The sequence below is a fragment of the Microtus pennsylvanicus genome, chromosome 10, assembly GCF_037038515.1.
Source record: "Microtus pennsylvanicus isolate mMicPen1 chromosome 10, mMicPen1.hap1, whole genome shotgun sequence".
Lineage (NCBI taxonomy): Eukaryota > Metazoa > Chordata > Mammalia > Rodentia > Cricetidae > Microtus > Microtus pennsylvanicus.
The window spans coordinates 13,755,148-13,772,554 of NC_134588.1; the positions used below are offsets into that span (position 1 = coordinate 13,755,148).

The window sequence follows — 17,407 nt, forward strand, 5'->3', positions numbered from 1 at the left end:
GACAGTGGGGACAGGACAGTGGGGGACCGGACAGTGGGGAACCAGGACAGTGGGAACAGGACAGTGGGGACCCAGGACAGTGGGGAACCAGGACAGTGGGGAACCAGGACAGTGGGGGCCCAGGACAGTGGGGAACCAGGACAGTGGGGACAGGACAGTGGGGGCCCAGGACAGTGGGGAACCAGGACAGTGGGGACAGGACAGTGGGGACCAGGACAGTGGGGAACCAGGTCAGTGGGAACAGGACAGTGGGGAACCAGGACAGTGGGGACAGGACAGTGGGGACAGGACAGTGGGGGACCAGGACAGTGGGGACAGGACAGTGGGGGACAGGACAGTGGGGACCAGGACAGTGGGGGACCAGGACAGTGGGGGCCCAGGACAGTGGGGACAGGACAATGGGGACAGGACAGTGGGGGCCCAGGACAGTGGGGGCCCAGGACAGTGGGGACAGGACAGTGGGGGACCAGGTCAGTGGGGACAGGACAGTGGGGGACCAGGACAGTGGGGGACCAGGACAGTGGGGGACCAGGACAGTGGGGACAGGACAGTGGGGGACCAGGACAGTGGGGACAGGACAGTGGGGACAGGACAGTGGGGACAGGACAGTGGGGACCAGGACAGTGGGGACAGGACAGTGGGGACAGGACAGTGGGGACCAGGACAGTGGGGACAGGACAGTGGGGACCAGGACAGTGGGGACCAGGACAGTGGGGACAGGACAGTGGGGGACCAGGACAGTGGGGAACCAGGACAGTGGGGAACCAGGACAGTGGGGAACCAGGACAGTGGGGACAGGACAGTAGGGGACCAGGACAGTGGGGACAGGACAGTGGGGGACCAGGACAGTGAGGACAGGACAGTGGGGGACCAGGACAGTGGGGACAGGACAGTGGGGGACCAGGTCAGTGGGAAACCAGGACAGTAGGGGCCAGGACAGTGGGGCAGTGGGGGACCAGGACAGTGGGGACAGGACAGTGGGGGCCAGGACAGGAAGTTGCCTGAACAGTGGGGGGGGGCAGGTTAGTTGGGGACCAAGACAGTGGGAGGCCAGGACAGGAATCACACGTCAGTCATGCTGGTTGCACCTGAGTCCTGGGGAAAGTCTAGTGTCACGTGCAGTGGAAAGGTGAGAACATTTGGATGGGGCTACAGTGAGATGTGCTCAGGGCAGGGACCGCATCAGCGTCACACCTGGTGTGGCCTTGCTAGTCAACAACGAGATCTCTGCCACATTAGCGAAACATGAGAAAAGCCACATCAGTAACAACTGTGTTTCTGTGTGTGTACAGATGTAAATGTATTTTTGAGCATTTGTACCTGCAGGGAAGGAACATGCCAAAGTATACACAGGGAAATCAGAGGCAGCTTTGGGTATCAGTCCTCTCCTTGCAGCACCCAGTGTTTGCGACAGGGGCCTCTGCTGCTTCTCCACGGCATGCTACAGGCGGGCCAGGCATGAGTCTAGGGCTTTCCTGTCTCCTCCATCTCCCCACAGGAGCACTGACTATGGGTACTAGTGCTATGTGCCTGGCTTTTGACATGCATTCTGAGAATTCCAACATCACTTACACTCTGTGGTTACTGTTTCTACCCACTATGCCATCTCCTCAGCTCCTAAAAAGGCCACTTTTGACCTTGGCTCCCTCTGGTGCCGTGATGGAACCCCTGATGACAGGTTTACTATGTAAGGATACACTCCAGGGTTGGCGTGAACTCTCTGCATTACTGTTGCTTTGAGGTTTACAATTAGGGTCTCACGTAGCCTAGGCTGTTCTCAAACTCACTATATAGCCAATGGCTCTGAACCTCTGACCCTCCTGCCTCTATGTCCTGAGTGCTGGGATCACTGGCATGCGTCACCACGTCTGGTTTTATACAGTGCTGGGGATGGAACCCAGGGCTTTGTGCAGGCCAGTAAAGGACTCTACCAAAGACACATCCCCAGCCTCACGACTGCTTCCGAATTATCAGCACAGTTGTTAATGTGTTGATTAAGTTAGTGTAGCATGAAGTTCTGTCTTTCTCCAGTGTAAGGCCTGAAAGGCCAGACCCCGCCATGTGGCCCCAGCCCAGCTCCCAGTTCCTATCCCCACCCGCGGATGGGGCTCACCTGAGGGCACCGGCAGACAGATGTCCATAGGAGCCGCTGGCTGCTGAGCTGCTCCTGGAGTTGTTGATGTAAGCTACCAACGAGTTGGGGGAGGTCCGGATCATGCGCTGCAGGTCCAGGCTGGCATCTGAGAGTGGGGAGATGGATAGTGCCCGCTTGCGGCTGAGGCGGGGGGTCACACGTGGGCTAGAGAATCGCGACGCTGTGACAGACAACAAAAGGCATGTTAGCGTCACCAATTCCACCCACATCACGAAGGTCCAGGATCTCTCCATAGTGTGGTGTGGCGGTGATGGGCTCATTTTCAACACTGAAGAGACCCTCCTGGGGAGAAAGTGAACAGGGTTCCGAGTCACAGGGTCATGGGCTTTGCTGTAGCCGGTATCACCTGAATACCCTGCACCCTAGGGGAACCTCGCCAAGCAGAGGCTGGAGGGCTGCTTCACAGCCTTAGTGTGGTGCTTGACTTCTGGCTGGCTCCTCAAGACCTACTGGAAAGGATGCTGTGAGAGATCATGGAGGCAGAGGAGGAGCAATGGGAAGAGGCCTCGTGGTACACAGATGTGCTCATACTTGGGGACCCCCAGCTCTAGGTCACCTGAGCTTCAGGAATGTGTGGTTCTGAATGTTTATACCTCCTGAGCATGCACACATATATCCCTGCATGTAGGTACATACACCAGCCATGCTTGGACACTCCTGAACGTGTGTATACTAACACACACACACACCACACATGCAAGCGCACACACACACACGCACACACACACAGACTCCTGGCACTCCAGGCCCCAGTCTGCTCTTCCTCCTTCCCCATTACCCCCTATTCTGGACAACAGTGCCGCGCACTGAGCCCCTGTGACTGCGCTCGGTGCGCTAGAACCCAGTTCGCGAGCTTCAGGCAAGGGGCTGGAGGTTGAGAATACAGACGCAGAGACAGACCGACACGCAGACCTTTAAACATTGATACCAAAGCCCCCAGAATGCTCCCTTTATTGTGTTCAAGGGCAGATTATTAGAAATAGCCACGGCCCAGCCAAACCCACCAGAAACCACTCTCCTGCCATCAGGAACTCCTGAAGGTCTCGTGCTCAGAGCAGCTGTAGGCACTCAGATAAGGGGAAAACAAGTTGTTTACAAGAAATTCAGGATCTGGGGTCTCACTTCTCCCAACACAACAGTGGCCTAGAAATTGTCTGACACCACTGGATGGCCCTAGTCACTGAAGTTTCTTCACTGTCCCACAATGGGGTCTTATGGTAGTGGTAGCCTTCAGGACTGCCCTGAGATGAGAATTAGGTGATGGGTGGTCTAGCCCGTCACAAAACAAGGTCAGTGCCGGGGTATGTCTTCATCTTCCCAGATACTTGCGAGGAGCAATGGCTTCTATGCCTTGCCAATCTCCATCGGGGACTCTGGGCCTTCATATGCCTCGGCTGGAGATGCTGCCTGCAAGCAGCCTTGGTACTGCTCAAATGCTGTGCAGGACATCAAAGAACCTTCCCCAGCCTCCCTCTAATGAGGGCAAGATGGCGTGTTGTACATGCTGCTGTGAAGCCATGCAGAACTCCAAGGACGGCACCTGTCGCCCTGGCCACATGTCTGGGTGAAATGGCTAATTCCCAGCTCCTTCAAGGTGCCAGCAGGTCTGTGTGGATGACTAGGGTGAGCCAACAGTTGATGGTAAAGGGAAGAGCCAAAGTCTTGAAAAGATGACCGAGCCTGTGGTAGTGACCTACAACTCTCCTCCCCCTGCCTCCATCCAGGCATTCTCTGAGCACCTGGTTCCACGCTTTGAAAACCCTTACCTCAAAGCTAGAGGCAAAAGGAGGTCCCCTCTCGGGCTCTTTGTTCTGAACTAAGTGGAAAATGGGCACAAGAGGGGGCACAAAGGGGCTAACATCCACTAAAGGAGACTCATACAAGTCTTTGGCATATATGTTCTTTCAGTATGTGTGCATATGTGTGTGCTTGTGTGCACACATGTGCGTGTTGTAGAAGCCAGAAGAAATTCTCAGGTGTTGCTCCTCAGGAACTGCCCATCTTCTTTAGACAGGGTCTTTTATGGGCCTAGAACTCACCGAGTAACGAGGCTGGGTGGACACCAAATCCCAGGGACCAACCTGCCTCTCCCTCCTGGGAGGATGCACCAGCACACCCCTTTCCACAAGAGTCCCAGGGAACGGAACTCAGGCCCCCGGCTTGCAGGGCAAGCACTTTCCTGACTGAGCTATCACCTCAGCCCATCGTCATCTATTTTTCAAAAGGAGATTTCGCTGCTAACACTCTGACTCCCACCCTCTCGGGTGCCCCTAACAAGAGGAAGCAGGCCAAAACTGACAGTGGTATTCATCTCTGTTATCCCTGCCCTCGAGGGAAATGTGTTTATTAACGCGCCTCTTCCCTGGATAAATCACTAAATAGGAAGGAAAGCCTGGCACTCATTTCCCGAGCTTCTCCTGTGATTTATGTCTCGGGACTGCTGCACTCCCAGCAGCCATTCGTCTATGGCTGGGCCTGTTCTAACACTGGCCATCAAGTCATCCAGTGACCGGCCACTCGCCTGTTCTCCCTCAGAAGACACCTGACGTGGCCAGTTCCTGTCTCCACCTATCTCTGTCTGTCTCACCTCCCCTCTCCTCCCCTCCTCGCCTCTTTTCCTCCTTTCTGTATCTGAGCAAATATGTGAGCATGTGGACACATACGTGTGTGTGCAGGGAGACCATACCGACACTGATATTTTTTTGAGAGGTGCAGTCACCCCTCTTGTCCCCCACTGCTGGGGTTACAGGTGCAGTCACCCTCCCGTCCCCCACTGCTGGGGTTACAGGTGCAGTCATCCCTCCTGTCCCCCACTGCTGGGGTTACAGGTGCAGTCACCCTCCCGTCCCCCACTGCTGGGGTTACAGGTGCAGTCACCCTCCCGTCCCCCACAGCTGGGGTTACAGGTGCAGTCACCCTCCCGTCCCCCACTGCTGGGGTTACAGGTGCAGTCACCCTCCAATGCACTGCTGGGGTTACAGGTGCAGTCACCCTCCTGTCCACTGCTGGGGTTACAGGTGCAGTCACCCTCCCGTCCCCCACTGCTGGGGTTACAGGTGCAGTCATCCCTCCCGTCCCCCACTGCTGGGGTTACAGGTGCAGTCACCCTCCTATGCACTTTTGGGGTTACAGGTGCAGTCACCCTCCTGTCCTCCACTGCTGGGGTTACAGGTGCAGTCACCCTCCTGTCCCCCACTGCTGGGGTTACAGGTGCAGTCACCCTTCTGTCCCCCACTGCTGGGGTTACAGGTGCAGTCACCCTCCTGTCCCCCACTGCTGGGGTTACAGGTGCAGTCACCCTTCTGTCCCCCACTGCTGGGGTTACAGGTGCAGTCACCCTCCCGTCCCCCACTGCTGGGGTTACAGGTGCAGTCACCCTCCTGTCCACTGCTGGGGTTACAGGTGCAGTCACCCTCCCGTCCCCCACTGCTGGGGTTACAGGTGCAGTCACCCTCCCGTCCCCCACTGCTGGGGTTACAGGTGCAGTCACCCTCCAATGCACTGCTGGGGTTACAGGTGCAGTCACCCTCCTGTCCCCCACTGCTGGGGTCAGGTGCAATCACCCTCCCGTCCCCCACTGCTGGGGTTACAGGTGCAGTCATCTCTCCTGTCCCCCATGGGTTCTGTGAATCTGAACTCACATCTTCATGTTTCAAGGTCAAACCCTTTGCCAAATCTTCCCGCACCCCTCTTTTCTTTTCTTAGGCAGGGTCTGATGCAGCCCAGGGTGGCCTTGAACTTCTGGTTCTTCCACTTAGGCCGCTGGGTGCTGAGATTATAGGTGTAATCCACTATACTTGGCCCAGGTCTTTTCTGGGCTCACTCTTAGGGTATGCTCTGAGGAATTTAGTCTAAGAACTCTATCTACACTTCAATGACCCAATGGAGGAACCTCCATGGTGAAGCCACAGAGCTGGGGACTTAGGTAGAGGCCAGTGTCCCTTAACTAAGTTATGTCACAAGGGCAGTTCCTTTGTAACCTGGTCAACTCAGGTTCATCTAAAGGCCTCTCTGACCCAGCTCAATTCCAGCCTGGCTCAGCAGCCTGTGGGACACGGAGTCTGCTCTCCTCAGCCTCAGTCTCCCTGCTGTCTCAGGCTGAGTCTGGGCTCCCTGCTGGAATCAGTCAGTCCCCTGAGGCCCCAGCGATGTCTGTCTCTCTCCTATGAGATCAATGTCCTGGGTTTCTGAGCCTCCCCATCCGCAGCCTGCATAAAGAATACACATCAGGATGGAGGTGACATCTGAGTCAAATTAGTGCCAATATGACAATAAAACACACAGCAGAGGAGTTAGGAGGCCGTGAGCAGACGGGACTTCAATCAGAACAGTTCCCTCTTCCTGGAGTGATGCAGGCGGGTGGGAGGGGGCAGGCTCTGCCTGCTGCAGGGTGACATGCAGTGTCAACAGCCTAGTGCGAGAAAGTTCCACGCTAGGGGCCTGTGATGGGCAGTGAACTCCATGATCTCTGCAGAGCCACAAGAGGAATGGATTCGAGACTTTTCTGTTCCCTTCTTAGGGGCTCAGCTCCTGGTCTTCCTGCTGAAATCAGGCATGAGAAGAAGAAAGGACATGGAGGGAGGCAGGCCTGTGCCAGAGCCTGGTTTCCTTGGTCCTGCCCTCACTGAGGCCCAGGGAGGAAGGTGGCACTGGTGTCTGGACCTGTCAGAGGCCTTGCTGTCTTTCTGACCCACGTGTGGGGCGCAAATAAAACCCTTGAGAAGCTATTTTAAGTTCTCAGACAGAGACATCCTCTTCAGCTTATGATACAATTCATCCCCACCCAGGAAAACGTGGAAAGTTCTAGGAGTGGGTATGTAGCTCACTTGGTGGAGTACTTGTCTATCACTATGATGCCCTGGGTTCCATGCCCAGCACCACACGGACTGTTATGACAGTACAGGCCTGTAATTTTGGCACTTGGGAAGTAGAGACAGGAAGCTCAGAGATCCAAGGTCATCCTCAGTTAGACCGTGCGTTCAAGGCTAGCCCTGATTACATGAGTTCATATCTTTAAAAAGTTTCATTTTAAGGACTGTTTATTTAGCCTTCAAAGTTAAGACAGTTATGAATGCTAAGCACGCTGTTGTGCACCGGGTACTGAACTAAGGTAAAGCCATGTTCTAGGTGTGGGAGAGCTGGAGGAGGAACTGAGGGCTGAGTGCCCAGATTGCCCCACAGTCTGGCAGATACTGCCTCCGTGCCTCTGTTGGATACACAAGGCCTCTGGAATGTTCTCTTCTCTGCCGGGTGCCCCGTCTCGAGACGTGAAGACAAGGGCTGCTGGGAGAGGAGGCAGTGAGAGGATGGGTCAGGTCAGGTCAGGTCAGGACCGGCATTGGCGTGCTTACAAAAGACAGCCTGGCGACTGGCCAGCCAGCCAGAGCTCATTGGGGGCAGAACTTGATGTGGTATTTAGCATCATGCCTAGTGCATGCTTAGAACCTGACCTGGTATGTGATGGTTAGTTTTATTGCTTTGTTTTGTGGCACAAACTGGGCCCATCTGGGAAGAAGAAACCTCAGCTGAGAGACTGTCTCCAAAGCCTGGTAGTAGATGAGCCTGTGGCGGCATTTTCTTGATTGATGATTGATGTGGGAGGGTCCAGGTCACTGTGGGTGGAGCCACCCCTCAGCAGGTGGTCCTGGGTTGTCTACAAAAGCAAACTAAGCAGGCCAAGGGGAACAAGCCTGTGAGCAGTGTTCTTGCCTTCGGATTCCTGCCCTGGCTTCCTTCAGTGGTCAGAGTGTCACCTGGAAGTTGTAAGATGAAATGAACCCTTCAACAAGTTGGTTTTGATCAGTGCTTTATCATAGCAATAGAGAAGCCTAACCTGGATGCATGCCGAGTAAGCAGGCAATGAATGGATGTGTATACCATTTCTTCTGCAAGAATACTGGGCACAAAGGAACTTAGTCAAAAAGGTGTAAGTTTTCCATGACTGAAGCGTCCTGTGGGGGTGGCGTGCAGAAAGTGCAGGAGTTGGCAGGGTCTGCCTGGCTCACATCACATGGTCCACTTGAGGGGAGGAGGAGGAGGATGGGGTGGGGCTGGGCTTATTTAGCATCTCCCAGAGACACAGCAGACTGGTTATCAGCACGGATACCTAAGTCAAGTGAAAGTGGTCTGTATAGTATAACAATCTGAAGCAATGATTGAAGCTCTGCCTCCCACTGCTTTGGAAAGGGCTGGGATAGATCTGAGACGGTGCGTCAGTTCGAGGTGCTTGTTGCCAAGTCTGATGACCAGAGTTCCATCCCCCAGTCCCACATGATGTGAAGAGAGCACTGTGGCAAGCATGCTCACACACACATACCAATCAGACAGTGGACTCTAAAAAGCTGCAACTTCCCCAGGAGGCTCACACTGAGAGAAGGAAAGGGCTACAGCCTGGTACCAGTCTGTCCCCCAGAGAGAGTTCACACAGTTCTGACAACTTGCCAGAAGACCTTGCAGGGAAGATTTAATGTCTAGACCACACCCTTGACCAGGACTGCTTAGCTGTATTGCCCTCCATTGAAACCTAAACTTCATATTTAAACCTTGAAGACTGGGGTGTGTGTGTGTGTGTGTGTGTGTGTGTGTGTGCGCGCGCGCATTCACTAGTCCCCTTTGTACCTCTTCCATATGTAGTCACAGTGAACAGAGCTCCTCTCTCTGCTTTTCACGAGTCCTGTCTGTTTAAGTGGCCCATGGAAGATGGACTGCTGAGTCTGGCTTGTTATTGCTGCCAGGGCCCAGGTTCTGACCCTGATAACTCTGGTAAGTGCAGTGCTTTCAGGAAAGGAGGGAAGCCACACCTAACACACTGGGGGACAAGATGGATGGGAAGATGACGAGGACATGACGCCCAGAGTGGCCTATGGCCTGGGTGGGGTGATGACAACTAAGGTATGGACTCCTGGAGACGAGGGTGGCTTTGGAAGAGGTAAAGGGATTCTGTAGGCAGAGGTCACACAGCACTACCTGAGCACCGGGCCCACGCCAGCCAGCAGACCACACTCACCTTCATCTACACTGACTACATTCTGCTTCAGTTGGGCTTGTCCACTTGGCATATAAATTCTGTGTCCCACTAGCTCTTATCTCTAGGTCTAGCTATCCCAAAGAAGGTGGTGACAGCAGGGGTTGACTTGGGTCCTCTCTGCTGTCTCCTACAAGGTCCTGGTTCCCCTTTGCTTCCTACCTGGCTTCTCTGTGCAGAATCTAAACCCAGCTGTCCAGCCGCTTCTCAAGGAGAATTAGGCAAGGGCATTGTGGCCCAGCTACCTAGAGGCTTGGGGACTTGTTTGCTCATCCTAAGCAGGGTCCTAACTCCAGCCACAGGAATAATGCTCACTGTCATTTTTCTCTCTGTCACACACATGGCACTGCATGGAGGGGCACACCCTGGCAGGCACTCAGGATCACTGTCACAGTGTGACTCTGGTCTGCCCGGTTCTGCCTCTCCTGCTGTGTGGGCACACCTGCTCAACTTGGTACCCTAGCCATGGTATAAATGCATCTGTCCATGTTCCTGCTCTAGGCCTTGGAGAGAGGTTGCCCAGAGTGGCAGAAGCTGGCATGTGTGCACGGCTCTGCACTTGACCTCAGAACGTCTCTTCTGCCTTGTGTTGCGGTGGCTGGGTTTACAGCACTGGAAAACACTGTGTCTGCAATGCACCCTTCCCAGCCCTGACCCTGTCCTGCTGCCTGCTGTGGGAGAAGATAGGAAGGAGTTCTACAGATGGGCCCCTACACTGTGCTAAATCCTGAACCCAGCATCTTCTTGGGGAAGGCACAGACAGGTAGGACAGCCACTAGACTGAATGTTGGCAACACTGCTTTGGCACTCAACAGCCTCCCATCAGGGAACAGCAGGGATGGACAGACAAACTTGACCTTTGTGTGTGGTGGCGGTGGTGAGGGGGGTGTCCTTATGTCTCAGAGAATCAGGACAAACCAGAGAAGGCAGGAAGTGTCTAGACAGACTTCCTAGAGAAGTCCCACCTCTGTAAAGAGCTAGCTCAACCGGAGCAAGGCTACTGAACAGAGCTTCTGGGGTGATTGTGGCAGAAAGCCCAGGAATGGAGCCTCGGGTGTGAGCTGAGGCCGGGATGATACAGGCCCACCCTGAATCTTGCAGCCTCTAAACAGCTGCCACAGTCCATTTCCAACCTGCTGCCCTGCAGGACCAGATGGCCTCTCTGCAGGTCTGTCTCCCTCCACCACGTATCACTGGGGCATGAAGAAACTGCTCAGAGATTTGATCACAGCAAAGAGAAACATAAGCACTGTGCTCCTCTCCCCTGCACAACCACACCCGAGCTAGGAATGTGTCTTATATCTCTACCCAGTGATCTCCCTTAACACGACTCACCTACCGCTCATGGATGGGGTCTACTGCTGCCTGCCCTGATTCTCAGATCAGCATGGTTCCATCTCACTCCAGCAGAGGGCAAGACCTTTAATAAGCCCCAACAAGTTGGCACAGCCCACCCCGAACACTGGCCTCAGCACCATTCCTAACCCTTACTTGATTTCTACCAATCACGCTGCTCTCCTGAGCCCACACTGCTGCCCCAGGCCCTTTGTACAGCTGATCCTCTGCTGGCTTAGCTCTCCCCAAGCCAGCTGGTGGGTTTGCCTCTTCAGTCTTGTGCTTGAATGGCATCCCCTATACAGCTAGTGAGGGATACCCTTGCCCCCTGAATCTGTCTCTTTCTCAAAGGTGCATCCACTACCCCAGTATACCCCTCCATTCTTATTTTGTTTACCCTGTTCCATCCTAGCTTACTAATTCCTGCTACTGGGCAATGTTTGAGGTCCCCACTACAGATTCTCCTCAAAGTTAAGTGAGGACATTCCATTCTTTGTGGTGACCACAGGGCTTCCCATGCTGCCAGCGCAGACAGTGTTGGGGTGCGGTGCAGACTTGAAGGACTGCTTTCCGTGGCAGTCGGTCACCATCTCCCTGCATCAGCTCCCCTCCATGTCCTACCCTCAAGTACTCACCATCCACAGGATTGAGGTAGTCGTGGAGATGGGGTGCACTAGCAGCACCCCCACTCTGCATTAGGAGGTCTCCGTAAGGTGCAGGGTGGCTTGCCATGAGGGTCATCTGGTGGTAATAGTCTGAAGGGTTGGTGGCTGGAGCAGCAAGGCCAAACAGTCCTCTCTCCTTCAGATGCTCATGCGCCACTGCCACAGAAGGGAAGAGAAAGAAACCGTCAAAATGCACTGCCCAAGGATAGTGCAGCAGTTAAGGGTACAGATCGTTGTTGCAGAGACCTGAGTTTTGTTCCCAGCACCCATGTTGGGTGGCTCACAACTACCTGTAACTCCAACTCCAGGGGATCCAATATTCTCTTCTGGTCTCTGGAGGAACCTATGCAAACACGCATGTACAGACTCACGAAATGAAAATATACAAATAAAAGAATTCACTGTCTAAGGAAGACCTCTGGCCTACGGTCCCAATGCAGAACCTCGTAGCCCGCCCATCACTACCTGAGCTCTGGAGGCCAGAGATCCACACCGGATGTGTTCTCAACTGCTCTTCACTGTCTTTTTCAGGCAGGGTCTCTCACTGAACCTGGACCTCACTGATTCTGCCAGACTCAGGGGCTAGCAAGCAAACCCCAGTCTCTGCCTCCCCAGTGATGGGAGTCCAATGGCTTGCCACAAGGCCCCACTTTCTGCTTCTTTTCTCTTTTAGAAACTTGGATTCTGGGTGATTGAACTCAGACTTACCAACTGAGCTCTCTCTCCAGCCCCCAGGATAAAATTTAGATCTGAGAGAGTAACTATATTACATGACAGCTCACTTCTGGTTCAAATCAACCAGATCCAGTGGGCTGGTCCATTCTGAGCATCTGAGCGGACACAAAGTCGCTGATCTATCCCTGGGTGTTGGGACACCAGCTGCCTGTAACTCCGGCTCCAGGGCATCCCTGGGGGTTGGGAGACCATCTGTGTTAATCAGCGCAGAGGGAGAAAACAGAGATCCAGGCAGCAGCCAGCTCTGCTCTGCCTTCCTTTTGATGTTGACTTCTTGGAGCTATCCCTACACAACACCCCTGACTTCACACTAATGGCTGCAGCCTCTGGTGTGCAGCAAGCAGCAGTCTGCTCCTATGATGTGGCCGCTGTATTCTGGACATAAAATTCCCCTCCGTGGCTCATGTGCTGAAAGTTTGGGTCCCCAATGCGATGTGCAGAGGTGCTGCTTTGGGGAAATGACTGGGCCACGAGAGCTTAGACCTAATCAATAGATCTGTCTACTGATGAAGCTGTAATTTTACATGTGATTGGAAAATGAAGGAAAACAGGTTGGTTGTGTGGACAGAGCCACTGAGTCACCCTTAGCACTGCCCCCTCCCACGTTCCTGCTGCCCCTGCTCCAACACTACTTACCATCAGCAGGGCTGAGGCCCCTGGCTGCGGAGATCATTGAGAGTGTGGGGCTGCTGTGTACAGACCGGAGGTAGTGCTCCATATGGGGGTTCACGTAGGGGTGGTGTGCACTAAAGGGAGATTCCCCGGGGCCGGCAGGGTGTGGAGAAAGTCGAATCAAGGAGATGTCTGAGATGACAGGGCTGCCACTAAGGGTGGGAGGCCTGTGAAGACAAGAGGCGACGTTCTCAGAATACCCATGGGACACGAACACCCCACTACAGACCCCAAACTACAGGGGTAGCCATTGACACGTACAGGCGCTCATAGAGAGGCTTCCCACAGAAGTCCGTCCTTTCAGTTTCCCATGTCAACCTCTCTTAGTCGGCTCCAGCTTAGAGTCAGACCTTAGAAGAATCAGCCAGAGGACCCAGACTGGAAGCTCCACAGGGGTTTGAGAGATGGCTTAGTGGGTAAAGGGCTTGCCTTGCAAGCCTCAGGATCTGAGTTCAATCCCCAGAGATAATGTTAAGAACTGGGAGTGGTGGAGTGGGCTTGTAATTCCAGCCTTGTGGAGATGGAGGAAGACGCAGACACACCCCTGGAGTACACTGGCCAGCCACTTTCGCTACTCGGCAAAGTTCAAGGATAACAGAGACTCTGTCTCACACAAAACGTGGAAGACACTGAGGAACGAGACTTGGAGGTTGTGCTCTGACCTCTATACACTGTGCACACCCTCAGAAAGGAAGAGGCACACTTGCAGGTTGTGCTCTGACCTCTATACGCTGTGCACACCCTCAGAAAGGAAAAGGCACACTTGCAGGTTGTGCTCTGACCTCGATATGCTGTGCACACCCACAGAAAGGAGCGGCACACTTGCAGGTTGTGCTCTGACCTCTGTATGCTCGTGCATACCCACAGAAAGGAGCGGCACACTTGCAGGTTGTGCTCTGACCTCTATATGCTTGTGCACACCCACAGAAAGGAAGAGGCACACTTGCAGGTTGTGCTCTGACCTCTATATGCTCGTGCACACCAACAGAAAGGAGCGGCACACTTGGAGGTTGTGCTCTGACCTCTGTATTCTTGTGCACACCCACAGAAAGGAGCGGCACACTTGCAGGTTGTGCTCTGACCTCTGTATTCTTGTGCACACCCACAGAAAGGAGCGGCACACTTGGAGGTTGTGCTCTGACCTCTATACGCTTGTGCACACCCACAGAAAGGAGCGGCACACTTGGAGGTTGTGCTCTGACCTCTATACGCTGTGCACACCCACAGAAAGAAGCGGTACACTTGTAGGTTGTGCTCTGACCTCGATATGCTTGTGCACACCCACAGAAAGAAGCGGTACACTTGTAGGTTGTGCTCTGACCTCGATATGCTTGTGCACACCCACAGAAAGAAGCGGTACACTTGTAGGTTGTGCTCTGACCTCGATATGCTTGTGCACACCCACAGAAAGGAGCGGTACACTTGTAGGTTGTGCTCTGACCTCGATATGCTTGTGCACACCCACAGAAAGGAGCGGCACACTTGGAGGTTGTGCTCTGACCTCTATATGCTCGTGCACACCCACAGAAAGGAAGAGGCACACTTGCAGGTTGTGCTCTGACCTCTATATGCTCGTGCACACCCACAGAAAGGAAGAGGCACACTTGGAGGTTGTGCTCTGACCTCTATATGCTCGTGCACACCCACAGAAAGGAGCGGCACACTTGCAGGTTGTGCTCTGACCTCTATACGCTAGTGCACACCAACAGAAAGAAGTGGTACACTTGCATTGCCATCACTACCATCCTGGAAGTGGAACTCTGAGCACCCAACTTGGGTTTGCTGGGCCTAAGCTCAGCTGGTCACATGTTTGGGCGGCGACCCTGCTGCTGTGTGTCTGCACATGTCAATGCATGTATGCTAGGAATATGGACAGTACACGGACCAACCACGACAATACCAGCTTCAAGAATGAGATCCAAAGAGCTCCTTGCTAACAGACTGAGCAAAAGGCTGGATCTGTAAGGATCTGCTTGGCTTCAGTCAGATTACTCAGAGGCAGAACCAGTGGCGAAGAGGAAGTTCAAGATTCAAGATCAGTTTTTCTGTGTGTGTGTGTGTGTGTGTCTTGTATGTGCGTGTGTATGTGTGAGGCGTGTGTGTGTGTGTCTGCACGTGCACGCACATGTGCATACATATGTAGAGACAAAGGTTAATGCAGCTGTTGTTTCTCAGATGCTATCTATCTATCTCACTTTTAACTTTGTAAGAATTGTATTTTAGATATCATGTCTCTCACTGGCCTGGGCTGGCCAGTTAGTGAGCCTATGACCCACCTGTCCCTGCCTCCCCAGGTTTGGGACTGTAAACACACACCATACCACTATGCCCAGCTCTTTTATGTGGGTTCTGGGGTTTGGTCTTCATGCTTGCAAAGCAAGAACAGTTTTCAAGCTGGTGAGCTACAACTAAAATAAGGAATATTGTTCTAGCTCTCCTTATATGGTGGCATTTCTTATTCAAAGTCCCCAGTCTTGAATACAGTCACATGGGCACATGGCTTGGCTCCCACTGCTTGAGATGACTACAGCCAATATCTGTATGCCTTGGAGGCTATGGCTCTGCTCAACATTTGAGTCCTTCTTGAAGGTCACTCCATAGATCTGAAAGGAATCATTCTCTTTAGCATCTGTGATGCCAGGGCCTTAGTCGTGTAAACCCAATGAGCCTGCCCAGCCATGTGCAGCCCTTGAGATTTGCCCATGGCCCTAGAAGTAACCCTGCATCCTTTCTCATGCAAACCCCTTCTTATATCGGCCACCTGGACAGTGGGAGACCCCTGGGTAACTCCCTCACTGAGCTCCTCCACAAGCACATTCTATACCTCCCGAAGAACACTACTAGGGTCTCAGGGTGGTCTCCCAGAGCCACTGGGTTTGTCCAGTAGCATGGCTTATTCAGGCACCTTTACACATGCACACCCAACTAGGAATGGCATTCTGCAGTGCCCAGAGGCATTTCCCCAGGGATGACAAGCTCACTGGCACAAGACAGCCTATGGAATAAGTCACAAGCCACTTCCAGCAGCTTCGATCCCAAGCCAGCTGTGGAGGGGCTTAATTGTGGTGTTCCCTTGTAGTGATATTTCATATGTATTTTAATAAATAAAGCTTGCCTGAAGATCAGAGAGTAAAACCGCCCCACTGGTCAGCCTTATAGACCAGGCAGTGGTAACACACACCTTTTCTTTCTTTTTTTCTTTCTTTCTTTCTGTCTGTCTGTCTTTCGAGACAGGATTTCGCTGTAGTTTTTAGAGCCTGTTCTGGAACTAGCTCTTGTAGACCAGGCTGGCCTCAAACTCAGAGAGATCCATCTGCCTCTGCCTCCGGAGTGCTGGGATTAAAGGCGTGTGCCACCACCGCCCGGCTGACACACACCTTTAACCCCAGTAGCCACACTAGTTTGCCATAGAAACCAGGCAGTAATGGCATACATCTTTAATCCCAGCCCTAGAGAGGAATATAAAACGAGAGGAGACAGCTCTCAGACACAGTCTCATTCTAGGATTCCTGGAGGCAGGATCACTATGGACTGAGGTAGAGGTAAGAGCCAGTGGCTGGCTATTTTGCTTTTCTGATCTTCAGGTTCAACCCCAATTTCTGCCTCTGGGTTTTTATTAATCGTGCTATATTGCCTTGTTTTGTAAAGGGGTTGCTATGTGCCCCCAAAGGAGGAGGAGCAGGGCTGGCTGGTATATTTCAGGCTATGTGTGTCCCTCTGGTTCTGGCTGTGACTATGACAGAACGGCCATTCATGTCCTGCCACACGCAGGCACTTCTGGGAAGAGAAGACTAGGGCAGAGAATCAGCACGGCTCCTGGGGACAGGCCTGAGGCTGAGGTCGCATGTCTTGGAAACTAGGCACACTACAGGGTAAGGTCTGTGTGCAATGGGAGGTTGGCTGGGGTTTGAAGACTTTGATGCTTAGTTCTACGTAACCTGATAACATCCAGGAAAAGAATCTCAACGTGGGGCCATTCAGACCAGGTTGGTCTGGGGGCATACCTGTGGAAGACAGATGATCTTGACTGCTAGTTGATACGGAAGGACTCCACCCACAGTAGGCAGTACATCCCTTGAGTGGGGGATTTTGGACAGAATGATGTAGAAAGCAGGCTGGGCACAAGTAAATGTGCATGAATTTATTCTCTCTCTGCTCTTGGCTATGATGTGACTAGCTGCTTTAGGTTCTTGCCTGGACTCCCCTACAATGATGGGCTATGACCTGGAGTTGTAATTGAATATATCTCTTCTCCACTAAAGTGCCTTTTGTCAGGATATTTTATCATAACAACAGAAATGAGACGAAGACAAGGGCACAGAAGTTGGTGGCTGTAAGTGGCTTTCCCCGGGCCCCAAATCCAGGAACGGGGTTTCCTTGGCACTGAGGTTGCAGTATGGTCTAGCCACAGCTGGGCTCCCAACACAGTGAAGACATGCGGACGCCTAGCAGCAGACTGAGGCCACACAGTAGCCCCAGGAAAGCTGACTGATGTGACCCAAGCCCCACTCACCTCTGGGACAGGAAGACAGGAGTGAGTATTGTCAAGGAAATATGCATTCAATGATGGGGAGAAGGGTACTCAAGGGGAGTAGGCCTTGAGGTGGCAGTGGTGTCTGTGTCCCCACACAGAGGAACAGCATCTGTCTTCAGAGTGCAGTTGCCACCCTCTGGGGAAAGATGAATACTGCCTCCCTTTCCCAGGGGCCTCCCCTGCTGAGTTGCTGCCCAGCACGGCTTTCTCTCCCCAAGCCCAAGCTCTGCGGAGCATCCTGGGCACTGGACACCTTGTCATGGTGGTCATCAAGGAAGCTTCATTGC

At 53.3% G+C, this 17,407-nt stretch overlaps 1 protein-coding gene across 1 annotated transcript in view; it reads right to left on the reverse strand.

The window, feature by feature from the left end:
- The window catches only part of Gli2 (GLI family zinc finger 2), a 284,190-nt gene that overhangs the window by 26,040 nt on the left and 240,743 nt on the right, over nt 1–17,407 (reverse strand). Inside the window, exons 4-6 of the mRNA XM_075987716.1 lie at nt 12,551–12,753; nt 11,150–11,335; nt 2,114–2,315 (exon numbers count right to left, since the gene is read on the reverse strand). Coding sequence (XP_075843831.1) covers nt 2,114–2,315; nt 11,150–11,335; nt 12,551–12,753 — 591 coding nt within the window. The remainder of the gene's footprint in view (nt 1–2,113; nt 2,316–11,149; nt 11,336–12,550; nt 12,754–17,407) is intronic.